The 26,248-nt window shown below is 34.3% G+C and overlaps 1 protein-coding gene and 1 long non-coding RNA gene across 2 annotated transcripts in view; one reads left to right on the plus strand and one right to left on the minus strand.

The window, feature by feature from the left end:
• LOC123863695 (uncharacterized) overlaps positions 1-26,248 on the minus strand; it is a 117,326-nt gene that overhangs the window by 42,081 nt on the left and 48,997 nt on the right. The gene's annotated exons all lie outside the window — the stretch shown is intronic.
• The window catches only part of GPR149 (G protein-coupled receptor 149), a 64,044-nt gene that overhangs the window by 2,683 nt on the left and 35,113 nt on the right, over positions 1-26,248 (plus strand). The window contains exon 3 of the mRNA XM_064577082.1: positions 4,950-5,407. Within this exon, the coding sequence (XP_064433152.1) occupies positions 4,950-5,407 (458 nt within the window). The remainder of the gene's footprint in view (positions 1-4,949; positions 5,408-26,248) is intronic.

Consider the following 26,248-nt stretch of genomic DNA (forward strand, 5'->3'; position numbering starts at 1 on the left):
ATAAATTCCCTTCCCAAGTCTACATAAGAAGTCTGCATCTGAAAAGAGATTAACTCTTTGAAGAGTTAAAACACATTATATCATAGCCCATTATTATTTTTTTTATTATGTTATGTTAATCACCATACATTACATCATTAGTTTTTTATGTAGTGTTCCGTGATTCATTGTTTGCGAGCCCATTATTATTTAATGGAGAATTTTTATTATTTTCCTTCTTGTATACTTTCAGGGTTTTGGAAAGTTTTCAAAGTAGAGTGCCTGAAAACAGTTCAAAAACAAATTTTAAGGGGGGCCTGGCTGGCTCAGTTGGTAGAGCATGTGACTCTTGATCTCAGGGTCTTGAATTTGAGCTTCACATGGGGTGTAGAGATTACTTAAAAATAAAATCTTAAAAAAAAAAAGACAAGAGGAAAACAAATTTTAAGTGCATGCCTGTACTTTCAGAAAACACAAAAAACTCTCGTTTCAGGAAGGGAAAAGGTGGAGAATTTTATGTTTATGTATGAATATAGCCATCCTAGTTACATTAAACAGACAACAATAACAACAAAAAACTATATTCTAAAGAGTATACCTAGAATGGGAGTGGGGTCAATTATAAAACTCTCTAGAGTGTGATTGTTCCCATATTGACAGGAAAAGTTGAGGAATGACCTTTGTATTTTGACTCTACCAGGAAGAAAAAGGATATTAGTTTGTCATTCCAGACAAAAGATAGGATGTTCTACCATTTAATGTCTAAAAATGCATTAGTGTATGCTGAATTAACTGTTTCATTAATTGTCCTTTGCTCAGAATAAACAAGTATATTACTCTTCAATAGAGAAAAAAAGGTAAACAAAATAGTTCATCTCAGACTATTTCAGAAGTATAGAAACTGGAGAATATGAAAGTATATTCTGCAATCAATTCTACAACAGGGTTATTTTATAAACATCAATTAATCATGAACTCATCATTTTCCATGTATTGATGACATTTAAAATTTAATATGTCTAGGTATTTTTCAAATGATCAGGAGAGTTCTTTAGTTTTAAGGATGCCATAAAGTTTTATTGTTAAAATTCATCTATGTCTTTAAAATAAAATAACCATGGAACTTATATAACAATTATGTGCTTCTGGAGATTTAATATCTAGAACAACAGTGACACAGAAAATTAATAATAAATCCTTTGAGCCACATAGAACATATATAAAAATCATTAACAAGCCTGGAAGTTCTAACATTCTATCAAATGTTAACATTTTGCCACTGAATTAGTGAGCCAGAATTGTCTTATAGTATTTAAGATTGTGAGAGAGACAATGAAAGTCCAATGTCAGAGAAAATGAAAAGTCTTAGTGAAGTGACATAGGGCAGTCATTTTTAAGAAGTAAAGGATACCTATTATCAGAGCTGAAAACAAAGCAATGCAACAGACCTATCACTGCAAATGGTCTAGGAAGTATTCTATCTTGTACTGCACAAGATGGAAGAGCCTACGGCAGGCTGACAGAATCAATAATTACAGTAATATCTCACGTTTGAAGTTAAAATCACACCTTTCAAGATCAAAATAATATTTTTCCTCTAAAATTACCATTGCTCTTATTTGTATTTAAAATCTCAGGGAATGTTGTGCTCTCTGTCTCTCATTCTCTCTCTCAAATAAATAAATAAAATCTTTAAAAATAATAATAATAAATAAATAAATAAATAAATAAAATCTCAGGGAAGAAATTCCCTGAAAAACATAGGTTTATAAAAAGAGGCTTGGCTTCTGGGGCGCCTGGGTGGCTCAGTTGTTAAGCGTCTGCCTTCGGCTCAGGTCATGATCCCCGGGTCCTGGGATCGAGCCCCGCATCGGGCTCACTGCTCTGCGGGAAGCCTGCTTCTCCCTCTCCCACTCCCCCTGCTTGTGTTCCCTCTCTCGCTGTGTCTCTCTCTGTCAAATAAATAAATAAAATCTTTAAAAAAAAAAAAAAAGAGGCTTGGCTTCAAAAATCAAACATTGTGAGTAACGTTAGTTTAAAATGCCTGTAGTCCAAATGGCTCCATTCTCTTTTATGATCCCAGGTTCTGCCATAGGGAAATTCTGAGAACAAGAATGTTATATTTTCACTGTCTGAGAGAGAACACATCCTCTATTTTCCTATTGCTAGGATGACACGAGAACAGAATTTCAAAATCCCAAAAATGTTCATCCTCAGGTAGGCAAGTGCCTGATCAAGTGCCTTGATTCTTTGGGAATATGGCTTCAGTTTTACATTTAGGCTTTTTTTCTTTAACAAACTAAGATTCCCCCTTTTACATTCTTTGCAAGGGAACTCCAGAAACAAGGAAGCTTCCTAACTCATATCTGCCATAGGTTCATTTTGCAGATGTAAATATAATTCTACATCTCATTCTTAGTGAATGGAAATGGAGAGACACGCAATCAAAAGATGCATGTCAGTAATGGGAAATAAATTGCAGATTAATAATTCTCTCCTGTTTCCAACATTAACCTGTATTACTAGTGTCTCAAAACAAAAGTATTTAAAATAAATGATTTTAACACAGAGGTCTCAGGTGGAAGACATATGGGAAGGATGTGGTTTTCACACTCATTTTGTTTGCATGAGATGATGTTTTCTTTTTTAATTAAATAAACAGTTAAAATATTTTCAATAAAATCAGAAACTGTTTTTATTTTAAATAAAATCAAAGTATCTGCTAAGTGACGTATTACTCTGAAGAATTATTTATTTTTATAAGCTGATATAATTACTTATGTTTAAAATTGCAATTAGCAAGATGTGGTTAAAAGCAAAAGACTAAAGCTAATTCATGTTTCATCCAGGGTTTAGCTTTTCAGAACAAATACATTACATTTATTTATTTATTTATGTTTGCAAGTATAGTATAGACTTCAAAAGATCCCGACTGTATTCTGACAGTCTTTAAGTTTCTGGTAAGTTATTAGTCAAACATTGTCAATTGTTATATTGTTATAACCTATTATCTCCATTAGTTACCTCAGTCAGAATTTACTTTTAGATCTCTCATGGGTCTAATTATCAGTAAACCAATTTCACATACAGATTAGCAACTCGAATTCTGGAATCAGTTGGCTTTTAAGTTCAAATCTCTTTACCAGTTAAGTAATCTTAAGTAGGTTTCCTCTACCAGCCTCAGTTTTCTCAACTGTAAAATAGAATCAATACGCCTTTTATTATGTAGGGTTGTTGCTATGTTAAATGACATGACTTATGTGCATAACTTAGCCCTGGAGTCCTCCTCTTCTCCATGATGTCCAACACAATTGCACTTCCTTCTCAGAGCCTACCTCAGACTACCTCTTGCACTTCATGACATGGAGGCAGATTCTCCATTGATAGTCTACACACTCCTTCAAAAACATTACTCACTTTCGCTTTACATATTTCATAATCATAATACACAGCTAATAAAATACATTGTCACAGACATCAATTTTATTGTGTTATATGATAAAATTGGGATTTATGAGTTTTTGTTTGCTTACTGCCCTTGAATTGACAATTTGCCACTTTTTTAGTTCCTTCAGCTTTCACATCACTGAAGTAAGTTAAAAATCCCAACTTAATTTTACTGGACTACATTACTAGAAAAAGTAAATAGAACTATACATAAAAGTGTATAGAATATTAACATATGTTTCTACTTTTCCAATTTCTTTGGACAGAAATTCTTGTTTGTGTTCTGGCTCAAACAATGACTATTTTGGCTCAAATAATGAATGATACCTATAAATTCTATTTTCAGTCAGCAGAATTGCTTTGTAAATCTTCAATTCTGGGAAAATTTCAGTAATAGAATCAGCATGTGAATGGCACTAGGATATATTGTAAAATGAATCAAATTTTATCTGTTGTTCCCATAGAAATTTTATAACTTTTCATAGATTTTTCCACCAAGGATAGCTAAATGTCTGGTATATGACATAGAGCTATCTGAGAAGAAAAATACTTTGAAATGAGCCATGTTTTGAAAGATGAAAACCAAAACATTAAATCGCATTTTGTCTATCACCTTGATGTAACTTCATTCTTAATATATAAAATAATCTAGTATTTAATGACATTCACACATAAAAATTATATCATTTTCTTTCACATTCTCACTTGTTATTCTACTAAGACTTTGTACCATATCTACCAACTAGTAGTACTATATTAGCATTACAGTAGCATTACATTTCACTTGGCTTAAACCATAAAAAGTTTTATGCATTCCTGCTAAATTCATCTTGTAATTAATCAGGTTTAGAGACATGCTATAAAGTGCTTTAGATCACAGAAATATAAATCTATTCACTATTTTTTACAATTCATTCCAAATTTATTTGTATCAGAAATGAATATGTTATTTTAAGAAGTTTGAAAACTATTGCAACATTTTCTAATTATTAATGTATGCATTTATAAACATAAATGTCAGGAGTGGCATACATCAAAATATTTAACACAGTCATAACTGTTGGTGATATTGTCAGCTGTCAGCTGAATAACTTATATAATATTAAAACCTTCTTAATAACTTCTAGCAAAATAAAATTTATAAACAATATCTTTTATCCCCAAATAAAGAAATGTACAGATAACTGGTAGACTGAAAAAGCTAAAACTAAAATGAATATATGTGAGAATTTTTGAATTTATGGTTAAATTTTTGTTCATTAAACTGCTTAAAAGACTGCAGCGTTCTTGGAATTGTATGTATTTTAAGCCCCTCATTGTACAAGTGAGAAAAGTTAGGCCCAGAGTGATAAAACACCTTGAAATGATAAGGTATAATTGCTTTGCATAATTGACAGGAAATGAAGATAGTTTTTAAATTCTTAATAATCAGTTTGACTGCACTTTCCTATTTTTATTCACCATATATATCCAATTGTTGTTTATATCTACCTTCCTAATCATGGAACTTTGTTTTTACTTAGCCAAGAGGAGAGGCTTTGAATTCAGTCTATCATTCCAACGGAGTTATGGGATTTATAAAATAGCACGTGAAGATTACTATGATGATGATGAAAATTCTACATCCTATCACAATCTCATGAATTCTGAATATAAAACGACAAAGGACTCTCAGAGAGACACTTGTAATATCTTCAATTCCATAAAAGTGGAAATCAGCACCGCACCCTCTCGGGACAGTTCCATACTAAAAGGGATCAACAAATACACGAATACTGATATTACAGAGGCTAAGCAGGAGTGCCACAGTGAAAAGGGCGTTGATCCACTGCTTTCTGAAAGAACAGGAGATGATATTAACTATGAAGAAACCACCTTTTTGGAAGGGCCAGAAAGAAGACTTTCTCATGAGGAGAGTCAGAAACCAGACCTTTCAGACTGGGAATGGTGTAGAAGTAAATCAGAAAGAACCCCTCGTCAGGTACAGTAAAGGTTGTTCTTTCTGTGAAATTAAAAGTGAGATCAAATATGATAGGCATGAAAAAAATGATCAGATGTTTATTTCATTCAATCAAGTCCAAGGTTAATTTCACTTGCTTTGATTTATTTCCATAATATTAAATTTTATTTCAAGGTGTTCTTTGAGGGACTTTAAAATTTTTTAAATTATACATTTTCATTCAAAATCTGTGTTTTGGGATTGACAGAGTTAAACAGGTTCTTTGAAAAGGCTGGAGCTTTCTAATTTAACGTCAAGTAATCTGTCTAAATTCAGACTAGACTCTCAGAAATTGTTTCAAATTAGTTAACTCGTAAGTTTTATTTTTCCCTCTCCCACCCAAAAAGTATTATTCCACACGTGCCCAAGGGAAGTTTTCTTTATAAAGGCAAATATTTATACAGCTAGTGGTGGGGAGGGTAGTCCTGCTGCAACTATACTAGACAGCTTGCCTATTAATCTTGCTAGAACTAGTCCCTCCAGTACTCAGCAGGAACAAAAAAGAGCTATTCCAGAATATACCCAAGTGAGCCTTTGTAAGCTCTGCTAAATGTCCTATCCTTTTTAAGGATAGAAGAATGGCTTTATGTTTTATAAAACTGAAAGAATTTGCACCTTAATTTTGTCCCATTTTCTCCTAGGTTCCAGCCTGCCTAGAATGATGAGGGATACTTCTTATTTTGTTGAAACTGTAGTGTAATATTGATGTGAGATTGTTCTTTACTCCAAACTCTCATATCTGGCTATTAAAATTGCCCTTGCTTCCCACACTACTGATTTACTAGGGAGAGGAGCCTTTTTCTGCAAGATTCAATGGAAATCAAAGTCCATTTGTCAAAACAAAAACATAATTCCAAAAATATGTGCAAGGAATAATGCATTCATTAATCAAAACATGACCACATATCACCAAATATGAATATGGGCAGAATACTTTGAGACCTCCTTTATTCTCAGTGATAATTAAAGCTGCTAGTCTTACTCTAATATCACCATTTAAAAAGTAAGTTGGATAGGGGCGCCTGGGTGGCTCAGTCAGTTAAGTGTCTGCCTTTGGCTCAGGTCATGATCTGAGGGTCCTGGGATTGAGCCCCACCCAAAATGGTACCCCAGCTAAGAGGAAAATCCCTACAGTTTCATCACCAATTTATTCCTGAATAATCTAAACCTCCTGGTTTTCTTGCACTTAAAAATTATTAGGTAATATTCATGACAAAATGGTGTGTGTGTATGTGTGTGTGTGTCTATGTATGTATGCATCCCGATAACTTGCAACTACCTTGGTGTGCTATTTCTCTGTCCCATCCTCATGCTTACCCCTTAGGGATTACACCTATCCTGAATATTGCTCATGCTTTTTAATTGCTTTATCACAAGTGAGTGCATTTCTAACACAATATATTATTTAGTTTTGCTTATTTTGAACTTTCTAAAGATGGTGTCATACTGTACCTAATCTTCTGGGACTTGCTTTTTTCTGCACTCAACATTTTTTTAATGTATTTTGTCAAAACACTGGAAATTATCATCTAAAATATCACAACTTATAGCCCTCATTTAAAAGTTTGATTATAGTTTGGAGAGTATAATCAATTAACTACCCTAGAAACTTATGAAAGGATCAGACACTTTATACTGTACTATGAGCATAATCTATATATAGATTTTATAAATCAAAAAAGAAAATGATATATAGAAGGCACAAAATTTTGATCAATCCAAATCAAATACCAATTAATACCTTTCAACTACAAGGATTTGCTTAAGTATTAATATTTTAATATCTGTGAAGAACAAATAGTTCAGGAAATTGATCTAAAATGGTGCTTGTGAAAAAATCATTAGTAAAAAAATAGAGAACATTCGGGAAAGATAAAATTTCTATTTTCAGAGACTAACTGAAATTAAATGAAATACTATTATAAATTTTCAAACAGCAGTAAGAAATCCTTAAATTATAGGCTGACGTTATTGATATGACTTGCCTTTAGCAAAACTGCCTCCAGACTTGAAGTTTAACACGTAACCCAAATACATTTAGGGTTGAAAAGCTTATGAAAACTCTTCCATGACCAAAGACAGGTTTTCATCTGTAACCTATCCTTCACCAGCAGATATTTCATGGGAGTAGATGGTGACTTAGAAAGCACTTTCATTTCATCCTTTTCTCCCAAGTACCTTTTTTGCTCTGAAAGCAGTGTTAACTTATGTATCCTAAAGTGATACATTAAACTGCAGTGGACACTACGGTAAGTTTATAAAAATACTATCTCTTCTGATTTTCTATGGTTGTACTGTCAAATATTTAGGCTCTATCTATCAGTTCATATTTAAGTGCCCTACAATTTATAGTGTGTATTCTTTGTTCTTAGGGTTAAAAAAAAGCAGGTTTGATTTAAAATAAATATAGTGAGCCTTATTTTGACAATACACGTTGCTTAATTTTTTATTAGAGTTTATGTTCGTAAACAAATTCTCAGTGTATTTTGTTGGAAATCCTGGAAGAAGTGAAAGCATCAGATCAAGGTTAAGGTGTAAAAAAGATGGTCATAGAATGGCTTCAATAGGTTTAAATGTGTGATCCAATAAAATTTATCAGAGTTGCAAGTGGTGGTAAGACTGAAATTTAGTGTTAAACTTAACCACACAATTACTTCATTTTGGATCCCTAGTAGGTAGAATCCTAAGAAGTTCACTTTTAAAATATTCATAAAAAATAGAAATGTCAGCGCTCTTCAGTTACAAAGTTTTAATATGGTAGCCGTAAGTGTGACTGTCCCTCAAATGAAATAAGGATTTTCCAGAACCTAAAAGTTTTGTCATCTATGAATAAAGAAAATTGGACTTATAAAATAATTTGGTGGCTTGTGGGTGATCACTCTAATTTTCTCTTCTAATATAAAGCCCATCAATGAATTCCATTTTCTTTTCTTTTAATGTGTTGTCTTAAAGCTCTAGAAACTCATTTGATATAATAAATCAGAAACAAAGATATGCTGTAACTATGCCACTTAATTCCTTTTATAATCCTATCATCAAAGCATCTGAAAGCTGAAAGGTCCTCCACCATGCCAGTAGAATACAGAAAAACAGAGTCTGAAACAATCCTCAAATGAGAGACCAAGCAGGGGAAAGTGATGACATTTGAATTAGCTACACAAACCACTTAGCATAAGGATGAATAAATAAACAAGAACTAACTTTAAAGTCACCTGAGCATCAAAGAAATTTTATTCTCATTTTAAGAAAAATGTTTTAACTATTTAAAAATAGTTTTACGAAGCAAAGTTGTGTTTGCTAGCAGAGTGAAGCAGCAACATTGGTTTCTATAGCTTTTAAATATTATTATTTCTTTAAATAATTTTCATTAAAAACTGTGGAAACCAAGTCAAACTAGATTATTTTGGGTTCTTTACATTAGAGCTTCTCAAATTTTACTGTACAAATAAGTCAAATGGAGATCTTGTTAAAAGGTAGATTGTGACTGAGTAAATCTGAGGTGGGCTCCAAGATTCTGCATTGCTGACAAACTCCTAGCTGACTCTGATGAAAACAAAAAGTCCCATCCCAGACCTAGAGTCAAATCCCCAGTTGGTTCAAAAGCACATTAAAATTTAAGAAGTCCTGCATTAGCATCTAATCCCTAGGAGATAAATACCAGTTTAAAGGGCAGGGCAAATTAATTCCTTCCATTTAATATATGCCTTGTAAAATAAAATAAGACTAGAAGAAAATACTCCAATACAACAGTCTCCCCTTATCTGTGGGGGATATGTTCCAAGACCCCCAGTGGATGCCTGAAACTGCAGATAGCACAGAATCCTACATATACTATGTTTTTTCCCCCAAACAAACATACCTAGATACAGTCTAATTTATAAATGAGGCACAGTAAAGGATTAATAATAATAACTGCAATGATAGTAATATACTGTAATAAAAGTTATGTGAATGTGGTCACGCTCTCAGTTTCAAAATATCTTATTGTACTATACTCCCCCTTATTGTGATGATGTGAGATGATAAAATGTTGTATGATGAGATGAAGTGAGGTGAGTGACATAGGCAGTGTGAGGCAGCATTAGGCTACCACTGACCTTCTGATGCTATCTCAGGAGGATTATCTGCTTCTAGACCGTGGTTGGCTGTGGGTAACTGAAACCACAGAAAAGTGATACCCGGATAAGTGAGGGAGCTACCTGTACATATTATCTCTTACCTCTCCTAAAAACAGTACATCTTCTCTTTTCATTTTTAAAAAAGTAGACTATTAAAAATTAAATCAGGAATAAAATATTAGTGTTTCCTGTGACATTGTTAACTTAATAACTGTAAATACTTAAACCTATTCTCTGAGTAATTTTTGACATTTTAACTGAAGTGACCATAGGAGAAAAATTCACTTATCACCTTCTATTTGTAGCCTGAAGGCAGTCATTCTAACACAAATGACTGTCTGGAGTATACATATTTTATATTTAGCTATATCTATTTGTTAGAGTGGTTAGTTCATTACTCACTGTTACACTGCTTTCTTTTTTTATAAACATTTATAACTTCTATTGTTTTGTGATTATAAAGTAATATAATTATTGTAGAAAATTTAGAAATTGTTGATACGCAAAGAAAAAACACCCAATTCAAACCACCCAAAGTTAACCACTATTTACATATTATCATCTAAAACTTCAGGCTCTTTCCCATGCATATATTCTTATTTTTGACAAAAACAGGATCACATTGCATATACTCTTTTGGAATCCGCTTTTCTTTGTATAACAGTATAATTTCCACCTGCTTTAAATTGTTCAAGCACTTTTTGAGATTATCTGGTACAGTTTAGAATGGCTGTTTGGAGTGCAGCTGAAAACTCATCCATAAATGTAAATTTGTTCTCAAGTACTTAAAGTCTTGATAGTTGAAGCTAAGGGGGTTTCCTTGTAAACTACTTCAAATATTCCGTAACAAATTTGTAATCCTCACAGCATGTATCACTTGCTTAAATGAAGTAAAACTGAGCTGTTTAATTGTTGACTTTCTACAAATTCAAGGGGATTACCATTGGATCAAAGCTTATGTGGAATTTTATAATTCACATTTTAAGCTAAGAATTTTGTTAACATTCTCAAAAACACCTCGTGGTTTAAGGAGACCTTAAAAGGCTATGTACTGGAACTTCCCATTTATGGCTTGAATCTCTTCTACGACCTCCTATTGAGTGGTTATCCCTTACTTGAACTCAAATGCCTGGAAATTCACTACACTTTTCAAACTTTTTATTGTGAACTAATTTTAGACTTACAAAACAGTTTCAAAAATGGTACAGAGAGTTTTAATGTATCCTTCATTCAGCTTCCATGAATGTTAACATGTTATATGACAATAATGTAATTATCAGGAAATTAATAATTGAGTTATAGACCTTATTTCAATTTTGCTAGTTGTCCTGCTTATGTTCTCTTTTTGGTCCAGAATCTAATCCCGGATCCCATATTGCATCTGTTGCTATTACTCCTCAGTCTCTTCCAATCTATAGCAGTTCTTCAGTCTTGTCTTCTATGACTTTGGCAATTTTGAACTGGCTAGTTTGTTTTGTTTCGGAATATCCTTCAATCATGTTATGTTTTCTATTGATTCAATTCAAGTTATGTATTTTTGGCAAGAATACTATAGAAGTGATGCTTGCCCTTCCCAGCTCATCAGATCAAGAGGTACATGATGTTGATATGTCTTATGATGGTGATTTTGTAAAGGTGATGTGTTCCAGATTTCTCCATGTAAAGTTACTATTTTTTCCTTTGTAATTTGTAAGTATCTTATGGGGAGACATTATGAAACTATGCAAATATTCTGTTTCATGTCATACTTTTGCCCACTAATTTCAGCTTTAATTGATAAATCTTGCTTGCAACGATTATATGAAGGTAACTTTCTATTTCTATCATTTCTTCTATATTTATTATTGGAATTCTCCTGTAAGAAAAAGCTATTTCTTTTCCTTCACTTGCTTATTTATTTATATCAGTATGGGCTCAAAGATTTTGTTTTAATCTGTAAGTTATAAACCATACTGTTATTCTTTATTTTGTTACTCCAGTTGTCATAGATTTGGCCATTGGAAGCTCTTTCAGGGTGATGCCTATATCCATCCAGTGGCTATCCTTATCTTTTTTAGCACTTCCTTATTTTCTAGCAGCACAAGATATTCTAGCCTCATCTTGTATTATTCCTGACCCATCCTTAGACTCAACCATTTTCCCAAGGAGTTCTGGTTCCTTTTATTGGAAAATGGTATTTAGAAAACAATATCGGGTGCTAGGTATACTCATTGCTACTGGGGTGTCTTGCTTTTAGACCTTATCATTAGACAGATCTAGGAAATGGGTATATGCATACTCATGTACACATCTATATTTCTGTAACAGTTTCTCTGTATCAATAATTTAATACCATGAGTTTGCACTAATACCTCCAAGTCCAATCAAATACCATTGATTCATTCATGCCTTTCCCTTTTCTTATTTGTTACTTATTTTTCTGGCAGTGAGACAATTGGCTCTCACTCTCCACAAATGTATTTACTTATTTGCTCAATCCTGGTATACATATAAAGTAGTTTTAGAATTGTGAACCTACACTCTTGTGGGGAAAAAAAAAGTACTGACTAGAGTATAATACTTGGGTATAGTTCTTTTCATCTTTAAACTTTTGGTTTATAGTTAAAATACGACCCTCCCCATTTACTTAGGTTAGTTATTTTCATTTTCATTCCCTTCATTTTATATTACATTTTGAGTTCCTCCCACTTTCTTTTTGATTTTGGTTATTTATGTTTGGGTATATTAAACATTGCCATGATTATAAGAGTCAGAACTACATAAAATATATGCTTTCCTCCCTCATTCCTTCTTCCCTGTTCCCATTTTCCCCATTCTTTCCACCCTGTACCTACCTATCCCTTGTGTGTAATCAATCTCATAGTTTCTGGTTTAACGACCTTGTATTTCTTTTGCAAAATGAGCAGAAACATGCATACCTTCTTATATGTCCTTCTTCCTTACACATACTCTTTTGCACTTTACTTTTTCCACTAAACAGTATATCATAGAAGTCACTCCCTATCAGTTCATAGAGATATTTTATTTTTTATAGCTGCAAAATTATACATAGTGTGGATACACCATAGTTAACTCAATCACTCTCTTATATGGGTCTTACAATGTTTCTAGTATTTTACAATTAAAAAATATTGCAGTAAATGTTACACATATGTATTTTCATACTGCTGGAGGTGTATCTTCAGAATAAATTCCTAGAATTAGGATTTTTGTGTCAAAAATAAGTGTAGTTTTGTTAGGAATTGCCAAATTCTCTCCCAGAAGAGTCATACCAATTTGCACTCCCATTAGCAATATGTAACAGAGAACTCTTTTCCTCACAACCTCAGTAACAGTATATTATGGTGTTTTTAAATTTTTGTCAGCCTGAGAGGAGACAATCTCAGAATTGTTTTAAATTATATTTATGTAATTATAAATGAGTTTGAATAGTTTCATATGTTTAAGAGTGCTTTTTGTCTTTTTACTTTTTGTGAATTGTCTGTTCTTATCTTTTCCTTATTTTTCTATCAGGTTTTTGTCCCTTTATCCTGTGTTTTTTAAGAGTTCTTTATATATTAGGTATATTAGTCCTTTGTCTGTGATGTATATTACAAAGATATTTTCCCAGTCTGTCAGTTATCTTCTGTTTATGGTGTTTTTTTTTTTTTTTTAAGAATGCATACTTTAAAAATTTGTTTACAGTAAAAATTATCAGTCTTTTATTTAATTGGCTCTGGATTTTGAGTCATCATTAGAAAACCAGTTCAAAATGGAATTCACCCATGTTTTCTTCTAGTACTTGTATGATTTCAATTTTTACATTTGGATCCCAGATCCATTTGGAATTTATTTTTGTATTTGGTGTAAGGTATGAATATAATTGTCTTTTTTCTAAATGGTTACCCATCATTTAATAAAAAGTATAATTTATTTAAAAGTCCATCATTACTCACAGTGTTTTGAGATATCATTTTTATCTTATACTACATTTCCATACCTACTTGGGTCGATTTCTGGGTCTTCTATTCTATTCCACTATCTATTCATGCACTAGTATCTCACTGTTTAAATTGGAAAGGCTATTATAGTGAGTTTTAATGTCTGGTAGGGCTGGTTCCTCTCCCCTACCCCCAGTATTTTTTTCTTTTTCAGTATTTTTCATGCTATTCTTGAACTGCTTCATATCTAATTCACTTTCAACTCCATAAAAAAGCTTTATCAAGGTGTGTTAAATTTATAAATTAGTTCAGAGAGAACTGACATCTTTATAATGTTTTGTTGTCCTATCCAAGAACAGGGGATGTCTTTCTATTTCTTCTAGTCTACTCTTGTTATCTTTCTCCTGAAAGATTTTAAAGCTGTCTTCCTACAAGTTTTATACCTTTTCATTAAGTTTATTCCAAAATACTCAATCTTCTTTGTTTTCATTGTAAATGAGGTTCTTCTACCATTATGTTCTCTAACTGGTTCTTGTTTGTGTATTTTAAGGATATTGATTTCTGCTTGTTAATATTATTCTGCTACATTATCGAATTATTTTATTGTTTAAATAAAATCATTGATTATCTAGGGTTTTCTAGGTATACTATCATATCATCATCAAATAGAGATAGTTTTACTTTTTTATCAATTGTTATACCTGTTTTTAATTTCTCTTGTCTGGTTGCATTGGCTAATACCTCTAGAACAATTTTGAATAGTGGAAGAGACAGGGCATCCTTGCTTTATTCTTTATCTTAGTGAAAGGTTTCTGATGCTTTCTCATTAAAGAAGATATTGGCTCTCACTACTTTGTAAAGCAGGTAATTCAATATTTTGATGATGATAATATTATGATAACTAATATTTACTGAGCACTTGCTATGTACCACACACAGTTGTAAGCACTTTACATATAATTGCTCATTTAGTATTCACAAAGTCTATCTGGTAGATATTATCCAATGTTACAGATGGAAAAACTGAAGCACAGAAAAGTCTATTGGGGCCTAGGAGCAAACTCAGGCTCTGACTCCAGGGATAGTCCACATATGCACTATCATAACTGCTTCAGAGAGATAATTTTCATAGTTAGCAAATCATTTCTTACACTAACTCCTATCCATTCTCCTCACACAGGCAGATCAGTATCACCTAGGGAACCTTTAAAAATGTCCCACCCACAGAAATTCTGATTTAATTGGTATGCAGCAAGATTTGGGTAATGTTTTTAAAAACTCTCTGTGTGTAGATATTTACAAAATATATCATCAACAAAGGACTTGCATTTAGAGTATGTATTTTATAAAGAACACCAATAAATGAACATGAAAATGACAGAAAACCCAATAGTATATGACCAGGGATTTAAGGCCATACTTCACATAAGAGGAAATAAAAATAACCATACACATATATAAAGGTATATCACATCATTAATAACCTGGAAATCTCAATTAAAATAGCAATGAGACACCACTGCACACCCACAAGAATAGCCAAAATTAAGTCATCTAACAATGCCAAGAGTTGATGAGAAACAGTCTGGGAACATCTACAAAAGTTAAATATATACATGCCTCACACCCCAGCAATTCCACTCTTGGGCATACACCCTAGAATTGCACGGTTCAATACAATAGCCACTTCTCACATATATCTACTTAAATTTGAATTAATTAGGGGCACCTGGGTGGCTCAGTCAGTTAGGTGTCCAACTTGTATTTCAGCTCAGGTCATATTCTCATGGGTCGTGAGACAGAGCCCTGTGTAGGGCTCCACACTCAGCAGGGAATCTGCTTGGGATTCTCTCTCCCTCTCCCGCTGTCCCTTCTCTCTCTCTCTCAAATAAACATATCTTTTTAAAAAATTAATTAATTTTTTATTTAAAATTCAGTTCCTCAGTTGCACTATTCAGTTCTAGGGCTTAATATCCAAATATGACTAGTGGCTACTGTACTGGACAACAAAAATATAAAGCATTTCTATCACTGCAGTTCTATTGGACAGTGCTACCCTAGATCATGTTTATGTTTCTTTTTTTTTTTCTTTAAAGATTTTATTTATTTATTTGTCAGAGAGAGAGCGAGACAGAACACAAGCAGGGGGAGAGGCATGCAGAGGGAGAAGCAGGCTCCCCGCCGAGCAAGGAGCCCAATGTGGGACTCGATCCCAGGACCCTGGGATCATGACCTGAGCTGAAGGCAGCCGCTTAACCGACTGAGCCACCCAGGCGTCCCCACGTTTATGTTTCTGGAAGCTCTTTTTGTAATAGCCCCAACGCTTAGGGATAGACCAAAAGTCCATCAACATTAGAATGGATAAATAAATTGTTGAATATGTTTACAACAGAATACCATGTGCAAAAGTGTATTTTACATGAAGCCAAATAAACTTGCCTGATCTCTCCCAAGGCTGGGAGGGGCTTTAGCAATGTGTTTATATGGACATAGGTTTTTGTAAAATTAACAAAAACAATATTTGTGTGTTCCTCTTCTTAAGACAAGTAAGCCCCTCAATATCTGGTTCAACCCCTAACCAAAAAACAATGAAATTTAAAAAACTAAAGCTACACAAAATGTGAATGAGTTTTGCAAATATATGAAAGAAACATAACAAAAGGAGCATATACTCTATGATTGTATTTAATAAAGCGTAAAGGCAGACACAACTAATTTAAATGATTTAGGGATACATTCAAAAATGGTAAAACCATAAAGAAGAATTGGGAGGTAATTATCACAGAAGTCTAAGTAGTGTTTCTTTTTAGAAAGAAAGTACACATGTAGTCCCCTGGGGTGCTGGAAATGTTCTATTTGTCATCTTAGGGAGTGATTATATTCTTTTACACTGCATAGTTATCCTTAAAGCTGTCTTGGATGTGTGTTATGTTTTATAATTTTAAATTAGTTTAAAATAGTTTGCCCAGATGATTTCTCATGAGCATCCATTGCCCTAGGCCTCTCACCATGTCCTGCTTCTATCTCTTGGGACCATCTAGAACCATTCTCTTACCTCTGCCACTTGCTGTTAAGTTAATGGAATATGGTTATCCAATTCTTCATATTGCTGTCTTTTCTCATCCATGCTAACTAAATGTTGTTACTTACAACAACCTTTCTCATCATTAATTCACTTACAGAGCCCATAGTCCTTTAATTATGCAAAACCCAGGATCAGAATATTCAAGGTGTCTTTTCTCCTTTATGCTATGACCTATACATTTGACCTTTGAACAATGCAGGGATTAAGAGAGCCAAAACCCACCCAGAGTTGGAAATCCACATATAACTTTTGACTCCGCAAGAACTTAACTAACAGTCTACTGTTGACCAGAAACCTTACCAATACCATAAACAGTCCATTAACACATATTTTGTGTATGTATTATACACTATATTCTTAGAGTAAGAAAGAGAAAAGAAAATATTATTGAGAAAATCATAAGGAAGAGAAGATACATTTACAGTGCTGTACTGTATTTTTTTTTTTTAAATCTGCATATAAGTAGACCTGTGTGATTCAAACCCATATTGTTCAAGGGTCAACAGTACTTCTCTTAATGCATCTTAAGATCACATTCACTTATTAAGAAGTCATATTGCACTGCTGGTGTATTTAATATCAGCTAACACCCTTAATGCTCTTTTTTGCTCATGCTGCTGCTTAGCCATTTTGTACATTTGTAGTCTACTGTTTGGACTCAATTATATCTTATCTCTGTTCAATTTCATCTTGTTCCATTTAGCCCACTCTTCCATTACTTTTGGTAGCTTTTTGTAGTGCTATCATAAAATGCCTTGAGAGGATTCTAAGACCTGAATTCTATACTATCATTCCCAAATTTGAATCACCCATGGATTTAATAAGTTACCCTTCATATTTTTATTTAAACTGTTGATTAAAAATGTGGAGTGAGACAGGGCCAAACAGAGAGGTCTGCTGCACACTACCAGAAACAAGTCCCATTGTTCATTTTGGTTTATTTAGAAACACCTTTAGTGTTTAGATTTTGGAGCCTGACAGATCTTTTTCTGGGTGTGTTCTTTCCCATTTTACATGGCTAAATCCTGCTTGTCCTTCAGGTCTCCATTTAAATACCTTATACTCTGGAAAGTTTTTCCTAGGTTTCCAGTTAGACATTCATAATATACCCTCTACTTATTAAATACTCATTTATTTAACTTTTCTATGTTGGGAATTAACTTCACAATGACAGAGTGGCTATTTCTTTTGTTGATTGCTTTATCTATCATCGGCACAAAGCATAGTGTCTGGAAACTAGTATGCATGCAATGATTAGCTGCTGAATGAATGAAAAGCAAGAAAGCAAGAAAGGAAGGAAGGAAGGAAGGAAGGAAGGAAGGAAGGAAGGAAGGAAGGAAGGAAGGAAGGAGGAAGGAAAAAAAGAAAGAGTAACAGTATCAAATATGGTGTGTTTATTATGTGTTATACACTGAACTAAATATTTGATGTACATTATCTTATCTAATCTTCACAATAGCAGTTTTACTATTTCCCTATGTTATAGATGAGGATACAGGGGTACAGAGGTAGAGGTAACACTGAACTCTGGCCTGCCTGTTTCTAAAGCCCATGCTCCATATGCAATGTTCCATAAGAGACTAGTCACTACTAGAGTGAAAATACATTATAATCCATGATTAAAACAAAGGGTATTACATATCATTTTATTTAGAATAAGGTTTGTTTCAAAATGAATGGTTGTCAGTGAAAGCAACTATGTTTCAAGCTGAAGTGTGGAGGTGACTGAGTTATCTTCCTGCTCTCTAGTAAAGAGAACTCAGTGTGTCAGATAACAAGGACTTCTTACTAATAGTGCCACAAAGATACCTCAGGCCATGCCTTCAAATACTTCTTTTTTTTTTTTTTAAGATTTTATTTATTTGAGAGAGAGAGAATGAGTGAGAGAGAGCGCGCACATGAGAGAGGGGAGGATCAGAGGGAGAAGCAGACTCCCCACTGAGCAGGGAGCCCGATGTGGGACTCGATCCCAGGACTCCAGCATCATGACCTGAGCCGAAGGCAGTCGGTTAACCAACTGAGCCACCCAGGTGTCCCTTCAAATACTTCTAAAACTCTTACCTGGGCAAATGGACCATCTATCTTTTTTGGGACAGAGGAAAGCGGCCAACAGCTCTGAAAACACTTATGGGAATTTTGACTCTAACATGGAATTAAGTTGCAGGAGGGATTTGGGTTCAAGATAGGATCCAGGGTGATGAGAAAGGAGTCTAAGACTAGTGTAAGGATAAAGGTGATATTTATTATACTAAATGACTTTGTCATTTTTAAAACATTTGTGGGAATCTTAAAATAGATACTACTCTTTATTGTAAATTCCACAGTCTTCATAGTTGCAACTGACAAATAGATGTAGTTCTATTATGAACATTGGCTACTATTCTCATACATTAATAAAATGAAAGTGAAACAAGAAAGACATATGTTCTCTTTTGCAGTCAAAGACATGTGACTTTTATTGAATCAGTTTTCAATTTTCTGTGCTCTTCACAACATAATAGTTATATGCAAGATACACTTTTAATTTAATTTTAATTGCCATTACTTTCTTAAGTCCAGACAATTCATAAATTAAAAAAATAAAGCACTAATTTGTTGCATTTGCTGACTTCTACAGTATAAATACTCCCCCACCATGGCTGATTTCAAGCCACCAATGTAACATCATTGAATGCAGAGTTAGGAAGAAATGTGCAGGAGCACATTATATAGTATTTCCAATATATATATATATATAATAGGTGAAAATAATTTCAAGAGCATATATAATAACAAAATGTAATAAAGTAAATGGGAAATGGTGAATTTTGAGTACTCGTTATCTTTCTAATATAATTTAGTTTAAGTTTATATAATTTACTTTTTAACAACTGGCTCTCAAGATTGCTGACGTTTTTATGAGTCAGTATAAGCCAGTTTCAGTATTCCACTGGCATACATTATTCAACATAAAACACATGCAATAACACTCAGTGTCTGATCACATGAGCCATAGTGTCCAAGCCATCTGTCCTGCGCTCCTCCTTCCCTGCCTGCCTTTTTTTTGGATGTTTCACTCTATCTCTTCTTAGAATCTGATTCTTTCTCTGTTTTACCATTTATGAGGCACCTCACCCCAGAACTGATTTAGGCATTTGGTCTTCTTAGCTTGACTCTCAATTTTTCCCAAACAATAGGGATTGAATTTGCATCCATTTCAAATGCAATGTCTACATCATAAACACTTACTTCCCTCCCCCCTCACTATTCCCAATGGACATACAAAACAGTGGGAAATATGCAAACACCCCAGTTACATGGCTAGCATTGTAAGCTTAAAACCCAAGGCTGTATCTTCTGGTTCAATGTTTAATGATCTTTTTAGAAACTATATTCCTTGAAATAAGAAGGAACTGACAGAAGAAATCATTCTCTCTCTCCCTCTCTCTCTCTTAAACTTGTCTCCTTCCCTACTGCAGACTGGTAGAAAGATTGATGAAGACTTAAAGGGTTAAAAAGACAAAGGGAAGAGAGAAAGAATCTCTATCCCCTACAAAGTCCTTACGTATATAATAAAAATCTGATCTTAATATTTATATTCCTAAAAATGTTTTACTAGTGTTAAGCTTTCTTTGAAATTGTGTTTATAGAATCATATTTTATCCACCTTCAGACATAATTTAGATTTTAAACCATGTGAATATGACATCTTATCAAATTACATAATGTTCAATTTAGATGGATAGCTCCTACACTGAGCTGCAACAAGTTTTAGATTTAGGGAGCCTTTCAAGCAAAAGAGGAGTAATAAAATCAACCTATTATAGACAGAAACTTTTTTAAGCCATCCATTATAGTTAAAAGTCACACACACACACTATATATATATAGAGAGAGAGAGAATATATAATTAAGAATGCTGTTTTTTTTTCTAAAGATTTTATTTATTTATTTGACAGAGAGAGAGAAAGAGCACAAGCAGAGGGAGTGGTAGGCAGAGAGAGAAGCAGACTCCCCGCTGAGCAGGGAGCCCAATGTGGGACTCAATCCCAGGACCCTAGGATCATGACCTGAGCCAAAGGCAGATGCTTAACTGACTGAGCCACTTAGGCACCCAAGAATACCGTTTCTTTAGCTATATCTTGAAAATATAAATTCCTAAATACAGAAACCAATAATATGTGATCTCTACTATTCCTTGAGAATTATTTAACTGCTTAACTTTATCTCTTAGTGTCTAAGTTAACTCACTTATAAAATAGCAATAGTTATATTGATCCCATACTAAACAAAGATTCCCAAATAAGAAATGGAGGTTAATATGTAGAAAAAATTTAATTTAATTTATAAGTTGAAACTCATCTGGGCAACATTAAAAAAACAAAACAAAACAAAACAAAACTTGCTTGGAATGAAATCTTCCAGTGAGACTCTTACAAAATCCTAACCACTTTAGTACTATTTAGATTTAGGTTCAAAACTAGATACACATTAGCACCTTTATAATTCTTGATAGCTGCTGCCCCTATCTGAGCCCAAGGAATCAGGGAAAGTACAAATAGTCAAGATATGTACCACTTTCATATATTAAATAAATATTCTGAATCCTCTGGCTGTGTTTTCCTATCAAGAAATTACTTTTACAGGATTTCCCACATCTGGGATTTTTGGCTGTTAAGGTTTGGAAAACATTACCTTTAACTGACAGAGTATATGACTTTTTTAGGCATTGATGGTTTTAGTCTTGGTCTAGAAATTATTGAACAACCTGATTTAAAAAGATGTTTTCCCAAATCTACCTCCTTACCTTTCTGTTCACATCCTAAGAATAAGAATACCTCTTAAGGGTATTATTTACTTGCTTTTTAAGGTCAGAATCTTCAGGCCTATTTAACTTCCTATTAGGTGAGTATCCCTGCACTCACTTTTCCTTCTAAAATATTCCAATTTTATTTATTTTTTTTTAAGATTTTATTTATTTATTTGAGAGACAGAATGAGAGAGAGAGCACATGAGAGGGGGGAGGGTCAGAGGGAGAAGCAGACTCCCTGCTGAGCAGGGAGCCCGATGTGGGACTCGATCCCAGCACTCCAGGATCATGACCTGAGCTGAAGGCAGTCGCTCAACCAACTGAGCCACCCAGGTGCCCATAAAATATTCCAATTTTAAAAATTTCTTCCTCATTATAGCTTTTCATATATAAGAATTATAGACTTGCTGGATCTAAAACAATATATTTCAGACTTGTGATCTATAAGAAAGCAATTACTCTTCTTACAAAGCAAGAAGGGAGGACTCAACTTGAATGATTACTGGTAGACAGAATCTAATCATTGGGGAGTTGGAATGCTAGTCAGAAGACAATTATCATAAAGCCTCTGACAGCTGACTGGTTAATGCTAGTCAATGATCTTCTGCACATCTATATAATTGGAATGGTTATAACACTTAGATTTGGGCTTAAGCTTTATAGTACCCAAGACTTTTTCCCCTTTGTATTGCACTGCCCAGTAATGTAGCCACCAGCCACATATAGCTAGACTTAAATTAAAATTAAAATTAAATAAAATTTAAAAATTATTTCCTCAGTATCCCTGACCACATTTCAAATGGCTTGAAATGTGGCTAGTGGCATGTGGCTAGTGGCTACTTCATTGTAGTGTGAAGTCATAGAACATTTCTATCATTGCAGAAAGTTCTGTTGGATGGAGCTGCTCTATAGCATCTATGTTCTAAAGCTTCTTTAAATAGCTGAAGTGCATTTTTTTTCTTTGCATCCATTACTGCCAAAATCAGGTTATTATCAAGAAGAAATCAGAGACACTCAGGACTCAAATTCCATCCTACCCACTCCCAATCCAAGATTAGTGCCAACCCAAACCCAGGAGGCTTTAGTCTGCACTAAAACATCTATAAAACATTTGCTTTTCTATATGATGATCCCAGCAGACCCACTGTTACCCCCTGTTAGAAGGGAAGACTCAATGGAGATAAGGGCATTTCCAAAAATGATTTGGACCATTTCCCAGGTGACTTCAGTAAGTTTGGATGCACTTTACTCCTACCATAAGTGATTATTTTTTCCTCTGTGCCTTTTTAAATACATCTCTCTCTCTCCCCTGTCTTTAAGTATATGTTTTTGTAATTATGTATTTGCCATCTTTACAATTGAATCTTTGTGTCTCCCAGAGTCTTGTATGGTGCCTGATGTGAACTTAGTACTCCATAATGATAAATAAAAGAATACATGATCTGGGGCTCAACCACTCTCTCCCAGATTCTCCTACAGGCCTTTCTGGGGAAAGGGGCAATGGCTATGTTTTCTGAATGTCGCTTCCAAGGTTAGAAAGTCATTCTTAAGTGAATCCTCAGGCAAATGCATAGTTGGAGACCCAAGTATTTAGAAACCCAGAAAATTTGAGAAATAAGAGCTTGTAGTGTGGTGGAAAATTGGGGAGAGACAGAGACAGAAAGAAGTTGTTTGAATTCTGATACACTCAGGAAAAACAAAAGGAAAATTGGACTCCAAATTAGTACTTTCCCCACAAATTACAATTCATAAGAATACATGTATTTTGGAATATTCTTCTTTACTCAGCAATTCACAATTATTTTGTGCCACAGTTCATTTTCATAGATGAGAAAAACTAAATGTAAATGTACTTCCAATGTGAGGTAACAGAGAATCATTGGGATTTTCCAAATAATTTATTAAGTGAAACATGATTTTTCAAAACCATCTGAAAAACCAGTGGTATTTTTTTAATGCACTTTATTAGAAACTATATATAGCTCACATTTCAGCATCCTTTCCTCCAACTCAAAGTGGGCAAAAAATTATTATTTCTTTATTTTAAATACTTCTGCACACCCTGAAGCAAGTTACAAAAATCAGTGGTCCTCCACAAAAACAATGCTTAGGCTTATTTTTTTCACATTTGTCTTTTCCTTTGCTTCATTCTTCTAGAATCATACCATGGGGGTTCACAGGATGTGTACTGTTTAATAATAGAAAACAGCACTGGTAGAATGAAAAATGTTTCCAGGTTGTTTTTTTCTTCTCAGTGTAGATTTTTCTGCACTCAGGAGAGCTTGCTTGATGTGATAATAATAATGTACTCTGGTAAGAAACCCTGGTTCTTTAGATGTGGTCTTATTTATTTTCCACCATTCCCATGAGGTAGGAGAAGGTACAGTTTTTTGAAGTTTAATAAGACATCCAGAGATGGCAGATGATTGAACTAGGAAAATAACTTAGGCTCACTGACTCCTACTCTACCAAAATTAAAGATGTGAGATCGGACCTATGCTTGGGTCCAGTCAGGTTTGAGTCACTGCATCTCAACCTTTAGGTAGTGTGGGGAGAATGTGAGGGTACCTGACTGTGCCTATATCATTCAATCAACAAACATTCATTCATTGAGCCCAGGGCTTAGATACTAATATAATATTCAAAGGTAATAGGATAACTTGCTCTCAAGTTATTCAGAGACCAGGAAGGGCGGGAGGGTACAGATAATGACAACATTTCAAGAAAATTGATGATGGCAGTTTGTGCAAAAGTGCTACAGACACAGCTAATTCTGCCAAAGGGAGAGCGGAAATCATCACAACTTTCACTGTGAGCCGTGAAAGGAGTAAGAGTCCATCCTGCAGAAAGGGGTGGAAGGAAGAGAGCACATTCCAATACACAGAGGCATGAAAAGTCCAGGAACTTTCCACATTACATTTTGGTATAAAATTTTGGTTCAAAAATTGCAGTGATAAGTGTTGTTTATATATCTATTCAGTTACACATTTTAAAATTTAACATGTGGTTAGCATAATCCTGAGATTCTCCTGGGTATTTCTTTTAAAGGAGAAAAATACACTTCAGCTCCTTCTTCTGAAAGAGAAAAGCTAAATTTATCCCAGATGATTAGGAGGGAAATACACAGATTATTATAATATTTTAAAAATATTGACTCTTGGGCGCCTGGGTGGCTCAGTCGTTAAGCATCTGCCTTCGGCTCAGGTCATGATCCCGGGGTCCTGGGATCGAATCCCGCATCGGGGCTCCTTGCTCCTTGGGACCCTGCTTCTCCCTCTGCCTTTCTCTCTTGCTCTGTCTCTCATGAATTAAAAAAAAAAATCTTTAAAAAAAAATATTGACTCTTATTCAGACATCCCCAACTTTATTAATTAGAAATGCCCTTGCAAGAAAAACTATAAATTAATGTTTTTTAAATAACCAAATCTTAGTGTCAGCTTCATGAGAATTAAATTGGCAGTGGCCATGTTTCTTTTTTGTCCCTAGTCCTGTACTTTCTTCAGCAACATCTTCCACAGGGATATCTTGCCCATATAGAATGCACAGACTCTCTAAGGCAAGTCCACGTTGGAATCAAAGAGTGAGGGGTGTTCTCTCCTGTGGAATGATGCACATTGCCTCAAGGAATTGGTTTATACCATAAAAGGCTCCCTGTGTAGTCAGAGAGATGAGTACAGGCTCCACTGGAACTCTAATATCTTAAAACATCTGTACAAATAGCACTTTCCTGTGACCATGGAGTTGCACCATGAGACAGCACCATCCTCCTCCCACAGGAGAGTATTCCTTTGAGGTCAGATCTGAATCCTTTTGGTGGGAATTTGTCATGCTGAACCTATACTGTTACAAACAAAAATGGACCGGTATTCTTGGGTCTTCAGAAATGACATCTAGCTCTTTGTAGTTGTGTAGGTTGCAACTTGGGTCTCTGGACTCAGAGCCATGTGCCTCAAAGCTGGCACTTTCTAGTTCTGATCCATAACTATTGTTCAACCTTTTTTGGATCCTCAGTCCCCTCAACTGAAAAGGGAGATAAAAATACTCACGTCACAAGGTATTGAGGTGAAACAAGCTAAAAGTATGAAGCATCTTTCAAATATTAGGTGTTTGTTGTTAATTAAATATGTATGTATTCATGAATTCATTCAACTAATATTTGTTATGAGCCATTAGTCATTCTGCTTATCTGAACCAGAGTCAGAAAGTTACAGAAATTTGTTACAGTTATTGCCTTGGAGATGCATAGGAGGTCTTCAGATTTATGCCTGTCTTTCAACCAGTTCATAAAGGGAGAATCTATACGTAGAATTTATGGTAAACAGACAGACAAAACAGGAGCTCCCCCACAAATCACACACCTGTAAACAGCCTAGTCAAGACTCTACCCAGAGTGTCAGACTCTAGGACTCACTGTTATCTCTCTTCTTGCCCTACTCACTCCCCCTACTATCTGTGAGAAGACCAGGCAGTAATTCACAAAGAGGACACTGTTTGGTTTATTGAAATTTTTACAAAGAATTTCCTGCCTATGTAAGAGTTCCTCTTCTGAGTTTTAAGGTTCCTAGTACTCAGCACCGTTACAAAAAACATGAATGCCTACTCTGGATTTTCCATCTCCAAAGGATCCCCAAGGTTAGGATACAAAAACCAAGTGAAATAACCTTTAAATTCATCATTCTTTCCCTGTCATATAGCAGACATACTGCAAGTTTCTTTCCAGCAAATAACTTCTCTACCTAACAACATCTTAACACCAAGACCCCAGGCACAGAATGACCCTTATATAACCCATAGCTCAGATACGTACTACACACTCATATCCTTTAAGAAATAGTATTTCTCAAAACACAAGCATGCACATGACCACACTCACAAAACAAATAATATGCATTCAAAACTGTAGTCTATTTA

This window comes from Mirounga angustirostris, unplaced genomic scaffold (genome assembly GCF_029215605.1).
Source record: "Mirounga angustirostris isolate CCGP_5_RB_7025 unplaced genomic scaffold, mMirAng1.0.hap1 SCAF_1, whole genome shotgun sequence".
Classification (NCBI taxonomy): Eukaryota; Metazoa; Chordata; class Mammalia; order Carnivora; family Phocidae; genus Mirounga; species Mirounga angustirostris.